Genomic DNA, 20,454 nt, shown 5'->3' on the forward strand with positions numbered 1-20,454 from the left:
CTGTCTTCCACAGGCATTTAGCTGCTTTTCTGTACTAGTGCTCCCTTTTCAGGATAGCCGTTCTCTTAATTAAGGTCATCTGGCCAGCATTCTGCTACTAAAACTGAATTGGGAAGCCTAGATAACAGCTCTACCCCATCTACTACCTTTATCTATTTGCTTCCTGGTTGTGGGTTAGTGAGACCAAAGTTGCATGCTGTTAAATGCGTGTAATTTATGCAAATTGTTTTGAGGTAGCTAGAACAGCTAAGTGCTGGTTTTTGAGTGTATGCAGCAAGGATGTAGTGCTTTATATCTGTAGCCTTCAATAAGCATCTGTCATACTATCTGTCAGAAACTGTTTGCAAAGCAGTGATGTTTTGACTACTGAAATACTGACACGCTGGGTTGGAGTGTGACACAGACACTGTGACCTACACACGAGAGCCCTGGAGCAAATTATCTATGTCCCCTTCAATCCTTAATCAGACTTACATGTTTGTAACCTTTTTTGACTACTGCCTTTTGACATCTCTAACCTTTAATAAACTAAATTAGTGATAGAAATACAGCATGTTAGTTCCTAGTTGATGTTGAAATAAGAAGGCAGACAGTGGTAAGTAGAGAGGCAGAAAAAGCTCTAACTCAGAACTTAACTCATTTTGGAAACATGAGATCATAGTTCTTGAAATAGAAGACATTTCTGCATTTAAGTCATGCAAACATTAATTTAGTAATGTACCTCGCTTTGTTAAAGAACACAAATGGCTTATGAAAGTACTAACATTTTGTCCATTTCATTGCTTTGATGTCTATTTTTGTTAATTTTTAAAGATAACAAGCACACATTGGCATACACTTATTGAATCCCAGATAAATAAACTGCAAATTTCTGCTTTTTATTTAAAAAATGCAGTTAGCAGTTTTTTGCATGGGTTATATTCAGAATAAATGATTTAGAATATTATTACAAAAAATTCACCACAGATTTCAATTATAATATGCCGTGAGCATATATAACATTAATGCATTTCTTTTTTTGTGTCCTGTTATATTCCTGAGGATGTATAGCTTCATAACATGGCTCAAAGCTAGAACTTGCTGAAGTTTTCATTATTTTATGCCCTGCTAATCTTAAGTATATAGCTTTTTAAGTGGCAAAAGAAAACATTGTTTTTAGAACATTTTGGGGAGTTTTGAAGCCCCATTAGAAATCATTCTCAAAGTGAAATATATTTTCTATTTCTGAAACTTCATTAGTTTTACTTGAATTTATAGTAGTTGACAGTGACGGATTAGTTAACCTACAAATGCTTCTTCTTTGTTTTCTATTTACTTTCCAACTTTGCAAAATGTATTACCTTTTTACACCTTATTGTCTCTTGATGATATCTTTTAAAATATCATTTTAAACTCCACAAGCTCATATATCATTTTTTTACCTTCTTATCACTTTTGCTTTTCACTGTCTGGTTTGTCCTTCATTGGCTTGGCCTTCCAATACTGTTCTTCGTGCTTTTGAAGGCTACAGAAACTTGAGGAAAGCAGTCAAGAAGAAAGAAGGTTGGAATATTTCCCAGGTTTTTCATTAACTGTCATTTCAATAATCAGTTATTGTATGTGAAAAGAAGTTGAGCGATTCATGAGTGCTTTAGGAGTAGTTCGTTTGATTATCAAAATTCTGTTTTCTATTTGTATTTCAGCAAATGTTTGAACAGGAAGAAGTCTCTGTTGTTGCACGGAGGTTAACTTTGGGGCTGGACAGTGTGGGCAGTTGTGGGGTGGTGGCGTCTTTGGGAATCCCTACAGAATGAAGCACACTTCTTGCACAGCCTGTATGGAATGGAGGAAGGAAGGTGTAGAAGCTCATATGATATGATATATATAGCAGGCAATATATACTACAGGAGTAGTATATTACTTTGGTGTATTTGGCATTTAGGACCTAGAAGGTCTTGTACCTTCCTGCTTCAATAAAGTCTGCACGTGAGTGAAGGCTTGACCACTCTTTCAGTTTAGTTTCAGTCAAGGTAGTAGGTAAATTTGTCAGTCACAGAGGACAATGAAGATGAAGGCTGTAAAAGAAGGGTCACCCTTGTGAACATTAAGTATTGTCCTTAAATTAAAGGAGCTTTTATTTTTCTGCATCCAGATTGCAGCTCAGATCTGCTAACACATAGGCTTGTTAGTGAACCTAAAACAAAATGTGTTGTGGCCTGATTGAGATAAGAACCTGCGGAAAAGAGATTACACGGGTCTGTGTTCCTTGCTTGACTTTATTTCCTGTACAAACCTGGTCAGGCCTTTTGCTTCTAGCCTTGCAGTCTGCTCTGGGGGTCCTTTTGTCATGGAGGGGTTTACGGTGCATCATTTAACCTGCCTGGGCAGCGACTGCACAGACTTGCCAAACTTTTAGGTGGCTCAAGCTGTGTGAGATGGTTTCCACATTATGTGATCCTAATCACATTTCTATAATTACTGCCCCCAGGGTGTCTTACCCTGTTCTGTCACAATTTCCTCTCTATCCGGAATGGTTTGGGTGTTGCGTGTGTAGTGCTAGAGGGACAGACATTTGATCCCTGATCATTTGCAGGATGCCATCAAGTTTTAAATTTTAACATTTGCATGTGACATCTCTGCTGTGTTCTTAAAGAATCCTCCTACTAGCTAATTCTTAAAAAAAAAAAAAAACTTGTAATTTGCAGAAGCCATCATTACAGCTCAGGTTGTCAAGAAAGGAAAGAATATTAAGGTACTTGACATTTAAATCAGTTTTAAATCACAGTCTAAAACCAAGAAACGTGCAAAGATTTTTGCACGTGCAACGTAATTTTAAGCTCTGAGAAAAGTTTCTCTTTGAGATAGTCTTATTACAAAAATTTAGTATTTCTTGCTTCTTTTTGTTCTATCAGCGGCTATTTGTGCATGCCTTTGTGTCCACGTACATGACTGATCTGAAGAGCAGGTATAATGTGATAAATTAGGGCATTGTTTTTTAAAGTTTAAATCTAATTTTTCAGATTATCGTGAGTGTGGTAGACTCAGTTACAGCTTGAGAGTGCAATAATGTCAGTTGATACTTGTCATACTTGCACACAATATTCTTGCTTTATCTGGGTGCACTGCAACTTCCACGCAAAATGAGTACTGCTGTAATTGAAAAAAATTGTATTCTGGTTGTTCCAACTTTGCAATAGAGTGTGAAACAACGTGGCAATCATTAACATTATTGTGCAAGCTAAGACTATGCAAGAGTAGTTGAGTATTATTTTGTTATCTGCAGGAATCTGAAAGTTGTGTTTTACCCATGCCCAAGCTCCGTGTCTTTGGCTAACAGCACTTTGTTTTTCATCTTTACTTGGAAATTTGAGTTACTAGTTTGGGGTTGGAAAGTGCTTACAAGTTTCCGTTTGTGAATATTTCTTTTCTGGGCTTCTTCTGCTAGTGTTAGAGAGGAGAGCACAGACAATGAGCAGGAGAAGAAAGATGAAAAAGGCACTTCGGAAAGAGAGAATAATGATCTGGAAGCAGTAAGTATTTAAAAACTATTGCTTTGGTTTATTTGTCCATTGATGTCTGTTCAAACTGGGAATGAATCAGATGAATGTCGCTGCTTTGCAGCGATAACCACAAGTGAGTGGGAGACAGAAAAACGTGGATACTTTTAATGGCTACGTTCCATATGTTTTATAGGAGGAAATTCAGGAAGTAAGTGATCATGAGGATGAAGAAGAGGAGGAAGATGAGGATGAAGATGACATGGAAGTTGTTGAAAGCTCAGATGAATCAGATTCTGACTCTGATGAAAAAGGTGATGTTAGTGCAAGATTTTGTACAAGTTTTTGGTACAAAGTACTACTTGTTTTTTCTTTTCTTTTGTTAGGCAAGTTAGCATCTTGGCAACTCGTGGGCCATAGTGCTCTGTGAATTGTATGTTCTGCAAGTTCTTTGTTGGTTATGGCCCTGAAGTATTTAATGTGGATCTGATCAAGTGTTCATATTGATCCTTATAAGGATGCTTGATAACACACTTCTTATTTAGTTAGAATATCCAAAGTATGAAGTTTATACTTGGCAGCCTATGTAGCTTTGTTGTGGGAAAGGACAGGTTGTAATTATAACATACAGGCAACTAGCATCTAATGAGGAAGTTACCTGTCTCTCCCTCTTTTCTCCTTCCAGAATGGAGAGTGTTTATAGAGGAGACTTTTTCCTGAACTGCAGATAACAGTTCAGTTCACTGCCTTCTGCTGTGTGTAGAACTCTTCTATGTACAGCTGCACATTAGGAGATCATCCTGATATTGCTGTGGATATTGATGTGGCAGTTATGTGGTCCTCACTATTATTATTTTCATTTTTAATTAAGTCTTTTTACTTTTAGAAAATTACCAAGCTGACTTGGCCAATATCACCTGTGAAATTGCCATTAAGCAAAAACTGATAGATGAGCTAGAAAACAGCCAGCGAAGACTGCAAACCCTAAAAAAGCAGTATGAGGAGAAACTAATGATGCTACAACACAAGATTCGAGACACTCAACTTGAAAGAGATCAGGTTCTTCAAAATTTGGGTAAGAAGTACAATTTTATTTAAATCTAAATATATTGTAAGGTCGTCAAGGTGAATTTTCTGCTACTTCCGCTACTTCCTTTTGCAAGTGTGGTAAAAAATTGCAGAGAACAAACAAGTTCATATGCGTAATGCCAATGAATCTCACTTTTTTCATCTTAGCTTCTGGTAGAATTGAGAAAAATACTTTTTTAAAAGATAGTTACTTGCAGGTGCTTGATTTGGTTTAATGAGCCTTTCAAGTTTTCTAGTACTCTGATTTTCTTTTTACTTAATTCTTTAGATCATCCATAAATTAGAAGTTCTTTTCTTCTCCACCCTCTCCTTTCTTTTAACCTTCATGAAATATGAACGAGGCTCTAAGCTGACTTCTGCAGTTGATTCGCTGCCCAAAAATTTTTGAATATGGATTGGTGTTAAGAAGAAGAAAGAATGGTGAACTTGATACCTGCAATTCTATGAATTCAGAAAAGGTGAAGGGAACTCATGGTCTGCTGCAGTCAGAAAAGTGAACTGCATGCCAAGAATTATTAGGAAAGGAATGTGGAGAAAACCATCATTATATCACTTTATAAAGTAGCTTACTATATAGTGCTAAAAGCAGAGGAAAGTGATCAGCTGTAACTGAGGAAGTGAAAATGTCTTAATAAAAAGCAGAGAAGAATTCCTTTTTTCTCTTCAGGTTCTGTGGAGACCTATTCAGAAGAAAAAGCAAAAAAAATTAAGTCAGAATATGAGAAGAAACTCCAAGCCATGAATAAAGAATTGCAGAGACTTCAAACAGCTCAAAAGGAACATGCACGTTTGCTTAAAAATCAGTCTCAATATGAAAAGCAACTGAAAAAACTGCAGCAGGAGGTGACAGAGATGAAGAAAACCAAGGTATATTTCAGTATATTGAAGCCTTGTGTAAGAATATTTCTTCACTGGAGAGTGGGTTGAGATTCCCTCCATTTATCCACCAGACAACCATGTTTTTGAAGTCATCCAGAAGTCTGAAATTAGCATAGAAGTGAAAACTAAGTTACTTCTGTGTGTGTGCGTGTGTGAGGGTGTGTCTTTTAGGTTTAGTGAACAGAAATTACTGTATCAAATGCAGCAAAGCTTGCACTTGTGCTGATTATGTGCTATTCATCACTGAGAGAAAACAAATTGGACTGAGGTAAATTGCTTCAAGCAGGTAGAATACTGGAAATGGCAGTTGAAAGAAATTTCCATGTGCATGGGGAAGGGAATAACACTTGAATGTAAACAACTTTTCTAAATGTATTTGTGATGATTCTTTACAGGTTCGCTTGATGAAACAAATGAAAGAAGAGCAGGAAAAAGCTAGAATGACTGAATCTAGAAGAAACAGAGAGATTGCACAGCTCAAAAAGGAACAGCGCAAGCGAGAGGTTGTTTAACAGATAAAGAACTCATTTGGAATAAGCATTTATCATTATGATGTGCACCGTATGCAGGCGTATGCCCTGCATGTATGCAGACAGACATTGCATACATATTTTCACCAGTCAAAATGCACATAATTTTATTTGACTTCTGTCATAATTCAGTTCATAGTTTCAAGTGATAAGTACAATGGAAAACAGAGGGCTCATTAACTACAAATATCAACATTATTTTATTTGTGAGTCTTTGTAAAACTATTGCTATTGCCGCACACAGTACTTAGCACACAAGACTGTTCTTATTGACAGAGAATTGCAATGTTGAAACATTGTCATAGAAGAAGTATGAAAGCTTTGTGACTGGACTGAGCACTTTATTTCACAGTAGTTTTGCAAACTTGTGTTAGAATGTAATGGTTCTCCTTTTTATGCAATAAATTGCTTCTGAAAAATGCTAAAGATAATATCGCAAACTCTTGGTATCTTTTTCACAGCATCAGCTCAAGCTTCTGGAAGCTCAGAAAAGAAATCAGGAAGTTATCCTGCGGCGCAAAACAGAAGAGGTATTGTGGTAAAATATTAATGCACATGTGAAAATAGAACAATTTTGCAATTTCAGGGAGAGGTAGTTACGTCTTTGCATTCTGTTGTTCTAGGTTACAGCCCTTCGTCGGCAAGTAAGGCCTCTGTCTGACAGAGTGGCAGGGAAAGTGAGTCGAAAACTGAGTCTACCTGACCATCCTGTTCAAGAACCAAGTTCTAGTTCATCTGTTGAGTACGATGGCTCAAGAACAGTGGCACAGCAGAAGATGAGAATTCCTGTTGCAAGAGTCCAGGCATTATCTGTAACTGCAACAAATGGAACAGCGTAAGGATTAAAACTGCTTAGGTCTTTCTAAAGAGAGCTGAAAATTGAGTAGACGTCATAGCATATAGTCTTGTGACGATACATGTCATGTAATGTTCATAAAATGAGCAGTATTGGAGGTGTAATTTGAATTTATGAATTTAAGACAGTGTGGAGCACTATGAAATGTCATTAAAGGATAAGTCTTACTAAGAAACCCCCAAATTTCAAATACAGTTCAACCTGTTTTTAAAGAAATATGCTTGTTGGTTTGATGTCCACAGTGTTCTTGGGGAAAAAAAAATAGATCTATTGATGACCTTCTAGTTTGGTTTGAAGCAGATTTCTTTGTTTAAGAGAGAATGATTCTTTGGCATCTTCTGATTTCTGTAGTGCCTCATATAAGATGCCATAGTTCGTTAACTGTTTTTCAAATGCAAAATATTACAGAATGCAGTGGAGTTCAGGATTGAGTGCAGACAGGTGTTCGGTGCACTGACAAACTGCAAGAAATTCTTAAACTGTCTGTTAGAAAAAAAAAAAAAGTATTTTGGCTTGATCATTTCCGTATTCACTTTTGTGTTTCACTACTTGCTTTCACTCAGCTTTATGTTTCTCTTGAATTCATCACAGAAAGAAATATCAGCGGAAAGCCGTGACAAGCAGAGTTTACTCCTCAAAAGCAGCCAGGATGAAGTGGCAGTTACTTGAACGAAGAGTGACTGATATCATTATGCAGCGGATGACCATTTCCAATATGGAAGCAGATATGAACAGGTTGCTTACGGTAGGTGGTTTGCCATTTACTATTGGGCATGTGGTCACATCAAAGAGACACCAATACATTCATATTTGCAGCAAATGAATTGCTTTTATGTTGACATAAGTGAAGTGACTCAGGTTCTATGGCAACCAGTGAAGAAGCTCTTATCTCCAGTGAGCTTTTGCACCATGGGATTGCTCTATGTATTAATAAAAAGAAACATGTTAAGATGATGATATATTCACCTACAAAACTTATTTCTTGCTGCTGAAATCCTGGCACAAATTATAGCAAGGAAAAGAAAATGAAACAAAGAAAAACGCATTTCAAAATCTTAAGTGTTTCCTCATTGTTTTTTTGTAATATTGTGTCTTTGGGGAAAATAGCAACGTGAAGAACTTACAAAAAGAAGAGAAAAGCTTTCAAAGAAAAGGGAGAAGTTCATCAAGGAAGGAGGTAGCAGTGAAGCAGACAGAAATGTCCAGAATATTAACGAAGAGATGGAATCACTAACTGCGAATATAGACTACATTAATGACAGCATTTCTGACTGCCAAGCAAACATTATGCAAATGGAAGAAGCAAAGGTAGGTTAATTATTATTGTAAATGATGGTAAAATGAAGAGATGCAAGGAAAACAAAAAAGCAACTGCACAAGTCTTGAGAATAGTTGAGTTTAAAAATGAGTTTTGTTTTGGTTGTATAATTGTCGAACCAGGAAGTAAAGGAAGTAAAAGCTGGTGGAAAATTAAATGAAATTTGAAATGAGCATCTTTTATAATTGAGTTTTCAGATCTGAGTTTTAACTTTTATTGTGCAATACAAGCTAATACTGCAAAGCATTTAAATGTCAGAGCCAGTTCTATTGGCTTTAAATTAATATGGTTTTTGGGAAGTGAAGGTTACCAACTTATACAAATTCTTCCTGCAGCTGTTGATATTCTCCTACTTTCTTATATTTAAAATATGCAAAAACAAAATATTTAAGGCTTTTTGTATGTGAATATTATATACATTATTTTATCAGTCCTATTATAGTTCTGTATCCATTTCATTCATTATGAAGAAATGACTTTATTGCTAAGGGAGACTTTTCAAGCAAAGCTGCTGCTTGTTTGGGACTGGCTTTTCAAGTAATAATTTAATAAGTCAGGTGAAGCTGTGGTATCTATCTGTTCCAAGTGATGCAGAATCACTTGGATGTTATCAAAAGCAGTGCAAAACAGATGTGAAAACTCTTACGACGTATATCTTACCATCTATGATATGGCATTAAGAACCCTCCAGATATCATCTCCTAGATCTGTCTGTCTGGACTTCGTCACAGTGGTGCCATGTGCCGTAATCCTTGCTAGTGCTTTTGTGAAGCAGAGATCAAGTTCTTCCCCTTCCACGTTAGGCTAATTTGTGTATGTCGCATCACCAGCAGCTTTACTGCTCTACTCGCATCAAGTAAACCTGAATTTTGACAGCATAGTGCAACGTTACAGGACTTTACTGTTAAAAGAGTAGTGAACACAAAGGAATTAACTCCAAAGGGTGCTAGAGGGGTATATACTGACTGGTGAGAATAACTGGAACAAAAAGGTGTTTATTTTGGAGAGGGAGAGACTAGGGAGAAAAGTCTTCAAACACATAGGAGCGGCAGAGGCTGAAGGAATATACTGTTTTCTACTTCCACTGTGAGTACCAATGAGAAAGGTCTGGGTTAGAGATTACAAGAGCTTTCAGGAGCAAAGAAACAGAAGCATTGAAGAGCCTGGGAAAACTGCAGAGTTTGCATCATGGGGTGTTTGTGGAGTAGGTTGGAAAAGCATCTGTCAAGTATGGTTTAGAGATACCATGGGGATACCCAGGCACCAGTACAGGCACTGTACTGTATCCCCAGGCACTGGGGATACTGCAGGCACCAGTACAAATTAGGTGTTGACCTGCTGGAAAGCAGCTCCGTGAAGAGGGATTTGGGAGACCTGGACTGACCACAAGTTAACCATGATGCAGCAATGTGCCCTTGTGGCCAAGAAGGCCACTGGGATCCTGGCTGCATCAGGAGGAGTGTTGCCAGCAGTTCGAGGGAGGGGATCTTGCCCCTCTCCTCAGCTCTGGTGGGGCCACACCTGGGGTATTGGGTGCAGTTCTGGGCTCCCCAGGACAAGAGGGATGTGGAGCTTCCTGAAAAGGTCCAGGGGAGAGTGATGAGGATGATTGAGAGACTACTGCATCTATCTTATGAGGAAAGACTAGGCGAGCTGGGCCTGTTTAGCCTGGAGAAGAGAACATTGAGAGGATTATTAGTATCTGAGGGGAGATTGTAGGGAGGATGGGGTCAAACTCTTCTCAGTGGTTGCTCAGACAAGGGGTAATGGATACAAATTAAAACACAGGAAGTTCCACTCCCATGTGAGGAAGAACTTCTTTCCTGTGAGGGTGACAGAGCCCTGGAACAGGCTGTCCACAGAGGTTGTGGAGTCTCCTTCTCTGGAGATCTTCCAAACCCGCCTGGATGCCACCCTGTGCCATGTGCTCTGGGTGTCCCTGCTGGAGCAGGGGGATTGGACTACATGATCTCTAGAGGTCCCTTCCAGCCTCCACCATTCTGTGATTCTGTGGTGGGGATGAATTAGGTGATGTTGCAACATTGTCATTATTTCTATTTTTTACAATTAGTGGAATGACTCTAAAAAGATGCATTTCCTCACCGTCTGACTGTTTTTATTGTTGCACATGTAGGAAGAAGGAGAGACCTTGGATGTAACAGCAGTGATCAATGCTTGCACTTTGACAGAAGCTCGATATTTGCTTGATCACTTCCTCACAATGGGCATCAATAAGGTAATGTAGTAAGTGAAATATGTGTGTGCCAGGACTGTGCTATTTATTAGGAGCAGGGTTGTAGATTTACTGGCTGGCTGATGTGGATTTACACTTGTGGAAAGTAAACTGGATAAAGCAAAGCTTGCCAGCACTGAATTGTCCTGGTTCTCAGTGTGAAGGCAACTGCGAGCTGTTACCACCTTCAATGAGTTGCCTGTTTTTCATCCTTCCAGAAGAGACCACTTCTCTCAGCCAGAAGTTAATGCTGATTTGTTTACTGATTTGTGGAAAAAATAAGGTGTTGATTTTCAGGTAATTGCTGGTGTTGAATATGTGCAAAAAAATCTATGCATTGTGCTTCGGACTCATGTCTGAGTTAGTCACAGAATGCATGTTTGCAAGTAGAGCCTGAGGAAGGTAAGAACATTAAATGAGTCACTCAAGAAAAAATAATTGACCTTAGGCCATGAAGTGTATTTGTGTTGTGTGTTCTTAGCTTTTGCAATGTTTTTTTTTTTTTTTTTTTTTTTTGCAAATCTTGTTTTCTAACTATACAAAATGTTGTGTTAAAGTGTGTCATTTTTCTTTATTCGATTTCTCTCTTCTAGGGTCTGCAAGCAGCCCAGAAAGAAGCTCAGATTAAAGTTCTTGAAGGACGTCTTAAGCAGACAGAAATTACTAGTGCCACGCAAAACCAACTGCTATTTCATATGCTGAAAGAAAAAGCAGAGTTAAATCCTGAGCTCGATGCTTTGCTGGGTCATGCGTTGCAAGGTAATTTTGGATTCTTTTCCCTTGAGTGATTGCCTGCATGCCGTGTTTGCCTTTCACGCATGTTGTACTGGGTATTCGAGGCTGTTCTTTTCTGAATAGATGCTGTATTTTAACATCTTACATTTGAACTCTGTTTTACAATCAATGTGCATGCATATCATTCTTAAATGTATCTGCTCAGCAGTGAAATGTGGGAAATAATGAATCTTTTCATTATTGAGAGTTTACATTCAAGTATTCTGCTTGTTATTTTTACAAAAGACTATGATATGATATAATTTTAACTTCTGAGTACAAAATTCTAAATATTTAACCCTATGCAATCACAATACATTAGTGATTTTGAAAGTGCTATTCTATGTCTGTTACGGCATCTATTCGATTTCTAATGAGATGATGTTATGAAAAGTATAGGATACATTTGGGTACTTTTATTTTATTTCTTTTTATAAATGGATATGTTTTGATTGGAGTGTTGCTTTTCTTTCCTTGTTGCTGTTGTTTACACAGACCTAGATAGCATACCACTGGGTAAGTATGTTTAGCTTTCTGTGTATGATGCAGCTGCATGAGTTACTAATTCATTCATGTTCACTAACTGGTGTATCTTAGAATTTGTGAGCTTGTGAAGCTTGCATGTACTGTTCTGTAAAATGTACTCGTTATCAGAGGCTTTACAAAGCATTTCTTCCTTTCTGATACCACCTGTAGCTCTTACGATAGTTAGTTTTAATAGTAGAGAAGTGACTATAGTAAGTAGAGCTGTAGAGCAAATTGCTGAATTATTGTTTGTGAACCTGCAATATGTTCAGACTTTAGAAGGTTATTTCATGATATATTACTGCTATAGTTGTGGCAAATTGATCTTTTCTTTTTTTGTTTGACAAAAAGTAATTCTTAACATGCATCTTATTTTTAACCTTTTGCAGATGGTTTATTTTGTAACGTAATTGTTCTACAGGTTGCTGATTCTATCTCATTCTTTTCAATTGGGTTCAATTACTGGCTTCACTAATTTTGAGGAGACGGGTTCTGTAATTGTTGTTGCTCTTAAATGACTCCTAAATAAATGACACAAATTTCCTTCTATCCTTTTCTCCCAAACACAAAACTGGCTCTTTAAAGCTTAACAAAAAGCCGATGTCAACAAAAACCCATTCTGCATAGTCTTGTGATACTTCTAATCCCATTAATCTGTCCTGTGCTAGTTTGCATAGACATCTGAAGTATTCCAAAAGTGCAAGAGTTTGCCTTAAAGCAGACAGATGAGCGTGTTGTAGAAGTTGGTGTGAGCTGTTACAGATTGACTGGCATCCAAACAGGTGACTGCAGCTGAGGACTTGCCTCAGGACATGTTGTTTCAAATGGCTAGTGCTTACACAGGAATATCAGCTGTTACTAGTGTCACAGTTTATGCAAGATAGGAAACTTCATGTCTGTGTGTTCTTTAAGCCCCTAGGTGAGTGAGAGCAATGCTTCTGCAGGAAGCCAGCACTGCATTTGCTTTCGCAGGGTCCAAGCTTTATGTGTTAACAGCATCTGAACCAGTGAGCAGACATGTGTTGAATGCATTGGAATAATACCTCGATCGTGAATTTTTTGTTAGAGTGTATCTCATTAAAGCTTTTTAACACTTTGCAAACATGAACTGAGGCTTTAAAAACTCCCAAGCCACTCGGGACTGTGTTAATACTTTATAGGCAGGAAACTTTACTGTGGGTGTATCCAAACCGCTGAGACCTCAGCCTCAATCAGCCCCATCCCAAGCAGAGTAGTTGAACATACAGGTGCTTTTCACTTGTTGTTTGGGAACTGCTCCCTTGATTCCTCCTTTCAGATCTGGAATCTGTAAATTCTTAACCCTTTGAACATATTTGACTTGAAGTTAGGGCATTCACTCTGCAGCTGTGTGCCTGTGGTAAGGTGTAGGCCGACTGGAAGACTTCGCTTTGGGGCCAAGTACGTCACAGGCTCAGGATTTCACCCAGAGACTTCGGGTGCACACCTACCCTGTGTGTGGATAAACCAGCTGCTGTCTGCTATCCCAGCTGCTCTTGTGAAGAGGTAACATGACCTGAAGTCGGCTCCTGGAGTGTTGCTGGAGCAACTCCTTTCCAAAGCAGTGGCAGTGGGAACTACTTTTCTTTCCCATTTGAGGCACCTGGACATTGGTAGATGTCACTCTCAGCCATGTATGGGCAGAGCCTGAGGGAGCAAGTTGAGTATTGTTTCCTGGGATCAAGTGTGTGTTTCTGTGCATTGCAGTCGTGCTGGTCACACCAGCGGCCTCTGCATTCTGCTTATTTTCATCCTCAAACCTCTCTGCTTCGGTCATCTCTGCTGCTCCTGGCAAGCAGTACCGCCATGGCTCACCTTAACTCTCTTCTCACTTAGGACTTCATGCAGATTTTGCCTCATTTCTTGTTGGTCTGTGTGCTGGTTTCTATCTGGGCCCTTCCCACAGTCTTCTGTGCTGGATTCCAGCAAACCCAAGAACAGGGCACATCAGTTCCCATGGGTGTGAGCCCACAATGCCCAAGTAACATCTTTTCTGGCTGTCCTCCCCTTCTGCTTTCTGATATTACCTGTAAAAGTGGAGTGCAAATTGTTTGTGAGAAGGTCATGAAGTAACATGACCCTAATATGAATCATATATGAAAAAGAAATGCACTTATTTTGCTGATGGGGCTTTGATACCTCACTAGAAGAAAAGTATTCTAGATCCCCTCACCTGCAGAAGCCACAGAGTAATAACGTATATGTAAAAACTTCAGTGTAGGCTCAGATCCAGAAAGAGACAAAAGGAGAATCGGGGGGGTTACTGTTTTTTTACATCATTTTTTAATATATGTCCATAATACTGTCGTATCTTTGATAAATAAAAATATGTTGTTGAACCAATACAGCAGTTGAATGTGTTTAAAGTGCATTGGTGTAAGATTGATGTGTATTTTGAACTTTTCAGGAAGCATTATTAGATGTAGCATATAGAAAAAAGCAATATTTTTGTTTTATTTTCTTTACACCTTCTCAGAATTCAGCTGGAGGCAGTTTCTTTCCTACCTTTCTCCAAAGCATGAACTTAGTTTGTCCATGTATACACTTTAAATATATTTTAATAGGGTACCAAATATATTATATGACTCACATATGGTGTCCATCTTCTGTCAGAAATTAAATAAATATCTTTAAAGTAGCTCTAATATTAAAAAAGAGATACAGTGGAGCTTCATTAGGATGTTATTTAATCCTTAGAATTTCAAGAGAATGTTCAAAATAAGGGAGACTTTGCTTAGAATGTTCTCCTGATATTCTTAAATTGTATTTCAAGTATGTTATTAGAGTAAAATGCAAAGAAGAGAATCTATTCTCTCCTATAATCTCACAAATTTAGATGTTTAATTGTTCTTTTTTATTTCCAATATACAAGATTTGCATTTAAAAATGTTTCCAGTTTGGACTGTACATATGCCCTGTCTTGCTTGATGTAACTTCGTGTTTTGCCCCGTTTGCATGCAGACACGTCCATCTGCGGTTTGATAGTGTCCGTGTGCGACGTGCATGCAGGTTTTCTCCTTTGTGAACAGCTGTGTGTACCCGTTGTGTTTCAGGGCCGTTTCTACTGACCAGCTTCTTTCTTTTTATGAGGAAGCTGCTTTGTAGTGCTAAATGGTGTTATCATCACCAAGTGCTTGCTTCCCCTCAGCCCAACTGGTGCCATTCTCTATAACCTGAGGCTGAGCTTTAGCTCACTAGCTGGTTAAAAAAGGATTTTATTTTCTTTGTAACTGCTCTAATTCTTTCCTAGAGCAATATGATTCCAAAAAGCAAAAACAAATAAAACAGAAAGAGACATTCTTACTGTCCATTGATTTTCATCCTCTGTCTTCTGTGTCTTGCAGTTAAGTTTTCCTTTTGTTTACCTTCCTTTTTGCTTCCAGATTTCCTTTCAGAATTTATTTTTGCTTGTCTATCATCTCTACTGCTCTGCTACAATAGAGAACCACATATGGCACTATGTGCTTAGGTGTATCATTTCTTTAGGCTGTATGAAAAATCCTAGATTTGATACCAGGAAAATTCAGCAAACAGTCAAAACTATTTTGAAAATTCCTATATTTAATATTCAGTTTAGCTACCTTTCCTGATGGGAAAAATTGTCAACCATTTTCTGAGCTGTCTTATGTAGCACTTAGCTGCAAATCCTGTGGAGTGGGTGAACTAACATTGTTCCTTTGGAAATTTTCTAGAAAATTTGGAAGATAGTACCGATGAGGATGCCCCGCTGCATAGCCCTGGGGCAGAAGGGAGGTGAGCAATTTTTGTTAACTAGGTAACTGGTTCTGATTCTAGAAAAGTAACTGCTTTTGGCCTTTTCAGTAACTCATTGTGTATCCATTAGAAAATACATCTGAAATAATTTTCTTCCATTTCATCCACCAATTCAGCAAAAAAAAAAAAAAAAAAAAACATGCTGCAAAAATATGAACTGTTTTCTTTTTCACTGTGCTGCAATTGTTCTTTTAGTTCATTGTCTTCAGATCTCATGAAGCTTTGTGGTGAAGTCAAGCCCAAAAGCAAGGTAGGCTGTGTGATAATAAACTCTTTAGTGGCCCATTCTGGGGGACACTCTTGCCTTTCTGTTGAATCAGGGAATGAATACATGCAAAAGGGGAATTGTTTATATAATTCATATATAAGATGTTTTCATGTGATACTCCTTTCTAAGAAGCAGTGATGTTTTCAATATTTTATGGTTAAATTTTTGCAGCTTTAGGAAGAAAGACTTTCTTCAGTTATTAGCATGCCAAACCTGAGTAGATCTACAGTTTAACTAGGCTGCAGTTTAATATTGATACCAGTGGGAACGAGGAACGTGCTTATCATATGCAATTTGCTTTTGTGGTTCTAGAATTATAAAGGAAATTTAAAAAGTAAATAGATATTTGACCTTCAGGATCTTAATTACAGTTGGCAATGGAGGAACATACCTAAGTTGACTGTCACATTTCTCATAGCATTCGTAAGCCTGCAGGCCTTTGGGCAGACAGAGTGGATAAGTTTGCCCTGAAAATGCTGGTATAAAATAAAGAAGGTGGCCATCGTTTTTGGAAAGGCTCTGCTCAGACTGCCCGAGTCTTTCCCCGTCTACTCTCCATTCCTATGGCCTTTTTTTCCCTAAGGGTTAGATCTTAATTCCACAGCAGCAACCAAAGCTAACGTGTATGATCAGTCATTAAAGAATGACTGTGTTGCACAAAGCTCAGCTTCTTTATGAAGTTTTCTGTTGTTTTCAAATAGTTGAAAAACTGTGGGAATTTTTGTTCATCTTGGCTTAAACTACTTCTGGAGTGACATAATCTAAATTGGAAGCAGACATTTTTATATCAGAATAAGCATCAGCATGAGAAGTTGCACCAGTATAATTGCAACTATTTAAATTCACACTTTGCTTTATTCCTCTGCTTTATAACACTTCATTTACATAAACCTTATGCGGGTGATATTCCGCTCCAGCTCAGAGTTGGTTTCCAAGGATATCCTTTTCAAACAGTTGTCAAATCAAAGTTTCACGCTGTTGAATTTGACTAGCTTCCTCTGTTGTTGGCAAAAAGTACAGGCCAGCTCCACAATTGACTTTCCAAAGGTAGTTGCCAAGTGAATTGAGTGGGATGCTAATTGTCAGTTAACAGTAAGCTTAAACATAGCATTCCAGTACATCCCATGGAATGTTTAAATCACAGCTTGGCTCCTCTCTGCTTCCAGGCTCGCCGAAGGACCACGACCCAGATGGAGCTGCTGTTAGGCTCCGACGTTAGTGCTACAGACTCTGCTTTGCCCGGCCCTCTTGCGGCTGTTTCAGAAACCCAGGAGAGTGGGATGGCTGCTGACACAAACGATACTTCTGCTAGGGACAGAGAGTTTATTCCCCCATCGTCTGGCTTACCTTCTAAGATAGGCAGCATGTAAGTTTGGCCACGCTGTACTAATTATCTTCCGCTTTTTAAAAATGCACGTTGCGAATTTCTTGTAATCTATTTTAACTTCACCCAGGAGATTGAGGTACTTGAAGCTTATTAAATAATACTGACAATACCCCTTCTTCTCTTCTGCTATCATAACTTGAGAAAGTATAAAGGCACTGTTGTCAATTATAAGGCTTTTTATAGAGCATACTTTTGTTAAGCTGTTTTTTTTAGGGAAGTTAGTGTAGCCTTGTTTCTAAATATCAGATTAAAAATCATCTTGTACCTTGGATATTTTGCTAAATAATCATATGGGAAATACAGATTCTAGGAAGATAATGAGAATCTGCTTAAAGCAGCACAGATGCAAAGAAAACATTATATAATGCAGTAATAATACCTGTAAATGGCTCTAAAATTGGGTAAAATCTCTCTGAGGCATTTTGTGTTGTCTATATTTAAAAAGCAGAGTTCTATACAATAACTGAGCATGCAAATGTTGTTAAGCATGTGGGATACTATGAATCCTCAAAATTACTTTCTACTTGCAAGCTACACGTACCTTAAAAAAAAAAAAAACTTGTTGAAAATATTACTGCATACCAAATAAAATTAGAAATTTTATTTTTTTCCTTTGGAGTCCCGTAAGCCTTTCTCTCAGGCTCTTGCTTTTATGTGTTTTTTGCTTTGTTTTGTTTTAACTCGCTGTTCCTTTCCCTTTTATATCTACCAATATCACCGTCGTTCTCAGCCATTCACTGTTAGGAGCCTGTTCATAGACTTTTTAGGTAGCAACACTTAAATTTCACAGGCTCATACGTAACGAGTTGTCACATTAAGTGACAAGGAAAAACTGTGCCCAATAGCTATTTCCATGTTAAAGATGCTGGAGTTAGGCATTTTTCACTATCCATCTGTCCTATTTGCATATTTTTTTACGGCAGTCTCCTTCTAATGTACACTTGCAATTCGTATTACTTACACCACATTTTTTTCTAGCATGTGCTCGAGGTTGCAAACATGAACAGTAAAGCACTGCTGACAGTATTTATTAACCCATGCTGATGACTTCAGTGCATTTTACAAGTAGAATCTGTTCGGAAATAGTGCTCTTGGGCTAGGTATAGATGGAGGAACCTGTTTCAGCAGATAGTGTGAGATTGCTAGAAACTTTTGAAGCTCCAAGATTTTAAAAACATCAAGTGTTATGACCTGGCCATCCAAAACTCAGGTAATACCTTCCTTGTCTTGCTCCCTCTTCCTGGGTGTATGCATTCATGAATGTGAGCTAGCAACGAGGCAAAACAGGATTTTATTAAACTGTAGCCTAGACACGTTATACAGTTGTGGGCAGTCAATAAATCAGTTCACTTTAGCAGTAGGCCTCACATTTTAAGTATGTTACTGATGGTATTTCGGCACATAAGTGATTTTGCTACTATCAGTCTCCAGCCACTTCCTCACCACAGGTTGTAGTGGTTTTTCCCAACCAGAACAGGGTACTTTCTGCAGCAGGACTGGTTTGGCTCGTCACTGGTCGTTGCTGAAGAAAGTTTGTCTTGGTGAGCCACCTGACCTTCCTATCTGAGCCTCTGGTCCTGTCATATCCGTTACAATAAAACACATTCTGGTGCAGAATGTGATCCTGTGTGCAATAAATGCTGTCATCCTCTTCTACTCCTTAACTGGAATGTAGGGATGTAGTGAGTCATCCAAAAAGTGCTTGCTCTTGAAGCACTAGAAATTTAATTTCATGCTTCTGCTTTGGAGTGTAGCTCCCACCCAAAGCCAGGGGTCTGTGGATGTACCAACTGCTCCACCACGGCAGTCTAGCTGTTTTTGCAGCTCTGTGATGATTTATCTTAATGCACCCAGGCTGCTCTCAGTCACTTGGGAAGGAGGTCTGTTTACAAAGATGGCCAGTGTTGTTCTAGGTGCACTGGTGTGCCCACCTGGTCTCCAGCAGCCTCTTCAGAGGAGAGTGGATCTCCTCTAGATCTTGTTGTATTTGCCACCTCCATTCAGACATCTCTGATATCCTAGGACCTCTAAGATGGCACTGGAAACCTACAATAAAATATGTCTTGGTCACTGATAGGATGCATCTGTTTTACATCTATGCTTAGGAATTTCATTACAGCAAAACTCCTGCATTTTTAGGAGAATTTCCAGGCCTTCAAAAATGATTCATAATATTCTCATGCTCTTGACACGTGAGGATGTGGCGCTCCCGAGTAAGCAGGAGGGAGCTGTCTCCTTGTGCAGCACATCAGTGCGAGGCAGGGGCGCTCGTGCTCCAGGCCCCAGCGTTTCGTGTGATCCAGCAGCCGGGCAGTGGACATGCAGGCAGCCGTGGCAGGGAAGACTAAAGCCAGGATTCCCTCGTTTAGCTGAAAGACACAGTTACCAGCCTGAGCCTAGGAGATGCCTTGTGGTCCCTGGACTTCTCCGTTCTTTGGCCTAGCATAAACAGAGAAAGGGTGTTAAGCGTATTCCCTCTCATGTCATCTGCTTAGAGGTCAGGGAGCCCTATGGAGAAATGGGAGTTCTGGGCTCAAGCAGAGAATTAGACTTGCCTCCTATTCCCCTTCTGTGCACCGCTAGGTTTTTGTGCCAAGGGACAGGTCATTACTTCTCCTCCTGGCTTTCGAAAGCCCTGTTTATTTACAGGTGTCAATACTCTGGGGTCTGCATCTATCTGTAGCACCAGGCCCTGTAGGTGGGACCTTCCCCTTGCAGGTGGGCATGGAATCGGCTGTGACAGCTCAGTTGAAAAAAAGCTGCTCTTGATTGTGCTCTCCTGGAAATACTAGGTTCTGCTGCAGGCCATTCTGCAAAGATGGGTTTCATATAGCACAGGTTTCCTCCTGGGGGAACCTGGCACAGCTTTCCAGGCGCAGAACTGCAGGCTGGGCTGCCACCACAGGCCACAAGAGCACCTTCAAAATCTGCAGAATTGCTCTCTTAATGAGCATTTTGGGCCCAATGGTATAAAAAATTCCAAGCCTACAAACAGGTAAACCAGTGCAAATATTGCTTTTCTGATTCTCCAGTATTTAATGAGTGAAAGGAGAGCTCAGAAGACTGGAAACTGTCTCATTTTTATTTGACTGGTGAAATGATAACACTTGCATGTTAACATTTATATTACACTCTTGATCATCTTGCTAATTTAGGGGAGTGAAAGATTGGGAGAAAGACCTCAGTGACTTTGAACTGGGAATGATTTCAAAGAGACATAAGGAGGAGGGATGGGAACCCGGGGAAGAGGGAGGGAATAAGCAGTGTCATAAATAATAAAACTGTGAATTGAAAATACTTTTTCTTCCTCTTCTTATTTTTGAATTT

The 20,454-nt window shown here is 38.9% G+C and overlaps 1 protein-coding gene across 7 annotated transcripts in view; it reads left to right on the forward strand.

The window, feature by feature from the left end:
- KIF21A (kinesin family member 21A) overlaps positions 1 to 20,454 on the forward strand; it is a 79,185-nt gene that overhangs the window by 43,904 nt on the left and 14,827 nt on the right. For 3 of the 7 annotated variants that reach the window (XM_088533236.1, XM_088533229.1, XM_088533232.1), the window contains exons 12-27: positions 1,504 to 1,542; positions 3,425 to 3,509; positions 3,673 to 3,790; positions 4,363 to 4,551; positions 5,233 to 5,432; positions 5,840 to 5,947; positions 6,436 to 6,504; positions 6,598 to 6,809; positions 7,422 to 7,575; positions 7,938 to 8,138; positions 10,283 to 10,384; positions 10,975 to 11,140; positions 11,651 to 11,671; positions 15,391 to 15,451; positions 15,668 to 15,722; positions 16,907 to 17,106. In XM_088533236.1, coding sequence (XP_088389362.1) covers positions 1,504 to 1,542; positions 3,425 to 3,509; positions 3,673 to 3,790; positions 4,363 to 4,551; positions 5,233 to 5,432; positions 5,840 to 5,947; positions 6,436 to 6,504; positions 6,598 to 6,809; positions 7,422 to 7,575; positions 7,938 to 8,138; positions 10,283 to 10,384; positions 10,975 to 11,140; positions 11,651 to 11,671; positions 15,391 to 15,451; positions 15,668 to 15,722; positions 16,907 to 17,106 — 1,980 coding nt within the window. The remainder of the gene's footprint in view (positions 1 to 1,503; positions 1,543 to 3,424; positions 3,510 to 3,672; positions 3,791 to 4,362; positions 4,552 to 5,232; positions 5,433 to 5,839; positions 5,948 to 6,435; positions 6,505 to 6,597; positions 6,810 to 7,421; positions 7,576 to 7,937; positions 8,139 to 10,282; positions 10,385 to 10,974; positions 11,141 to 11,650; positions 11,672 to 15,390; positions 15,452 to 15,667; positions 15,723 to 16,906; positions 17,107 to 20,454) is intronic. The other 4 variants (XM_088533230.1, XM_088533234.1, XM_088533231.1 and 1 more) reach the window with 2 other exon arrangements.

The sequence above is a fragment of the Tinamus guttatus genome, unplaced genomic scaffold (genome assembly GCF_059628265.1).
Source record: "Tinamus guttatus ecotype Peru unplaced genomic scaffold, ASM5962826v1 Tinamus_guttatus_pri_ptg000489l, whole genome shotgun sequence".
NCBI lineage: Eukaryota > Metazoa > Chordata > Aves > Tinamiformes > Tinamidae > Tinamus > Tinamus guttatus.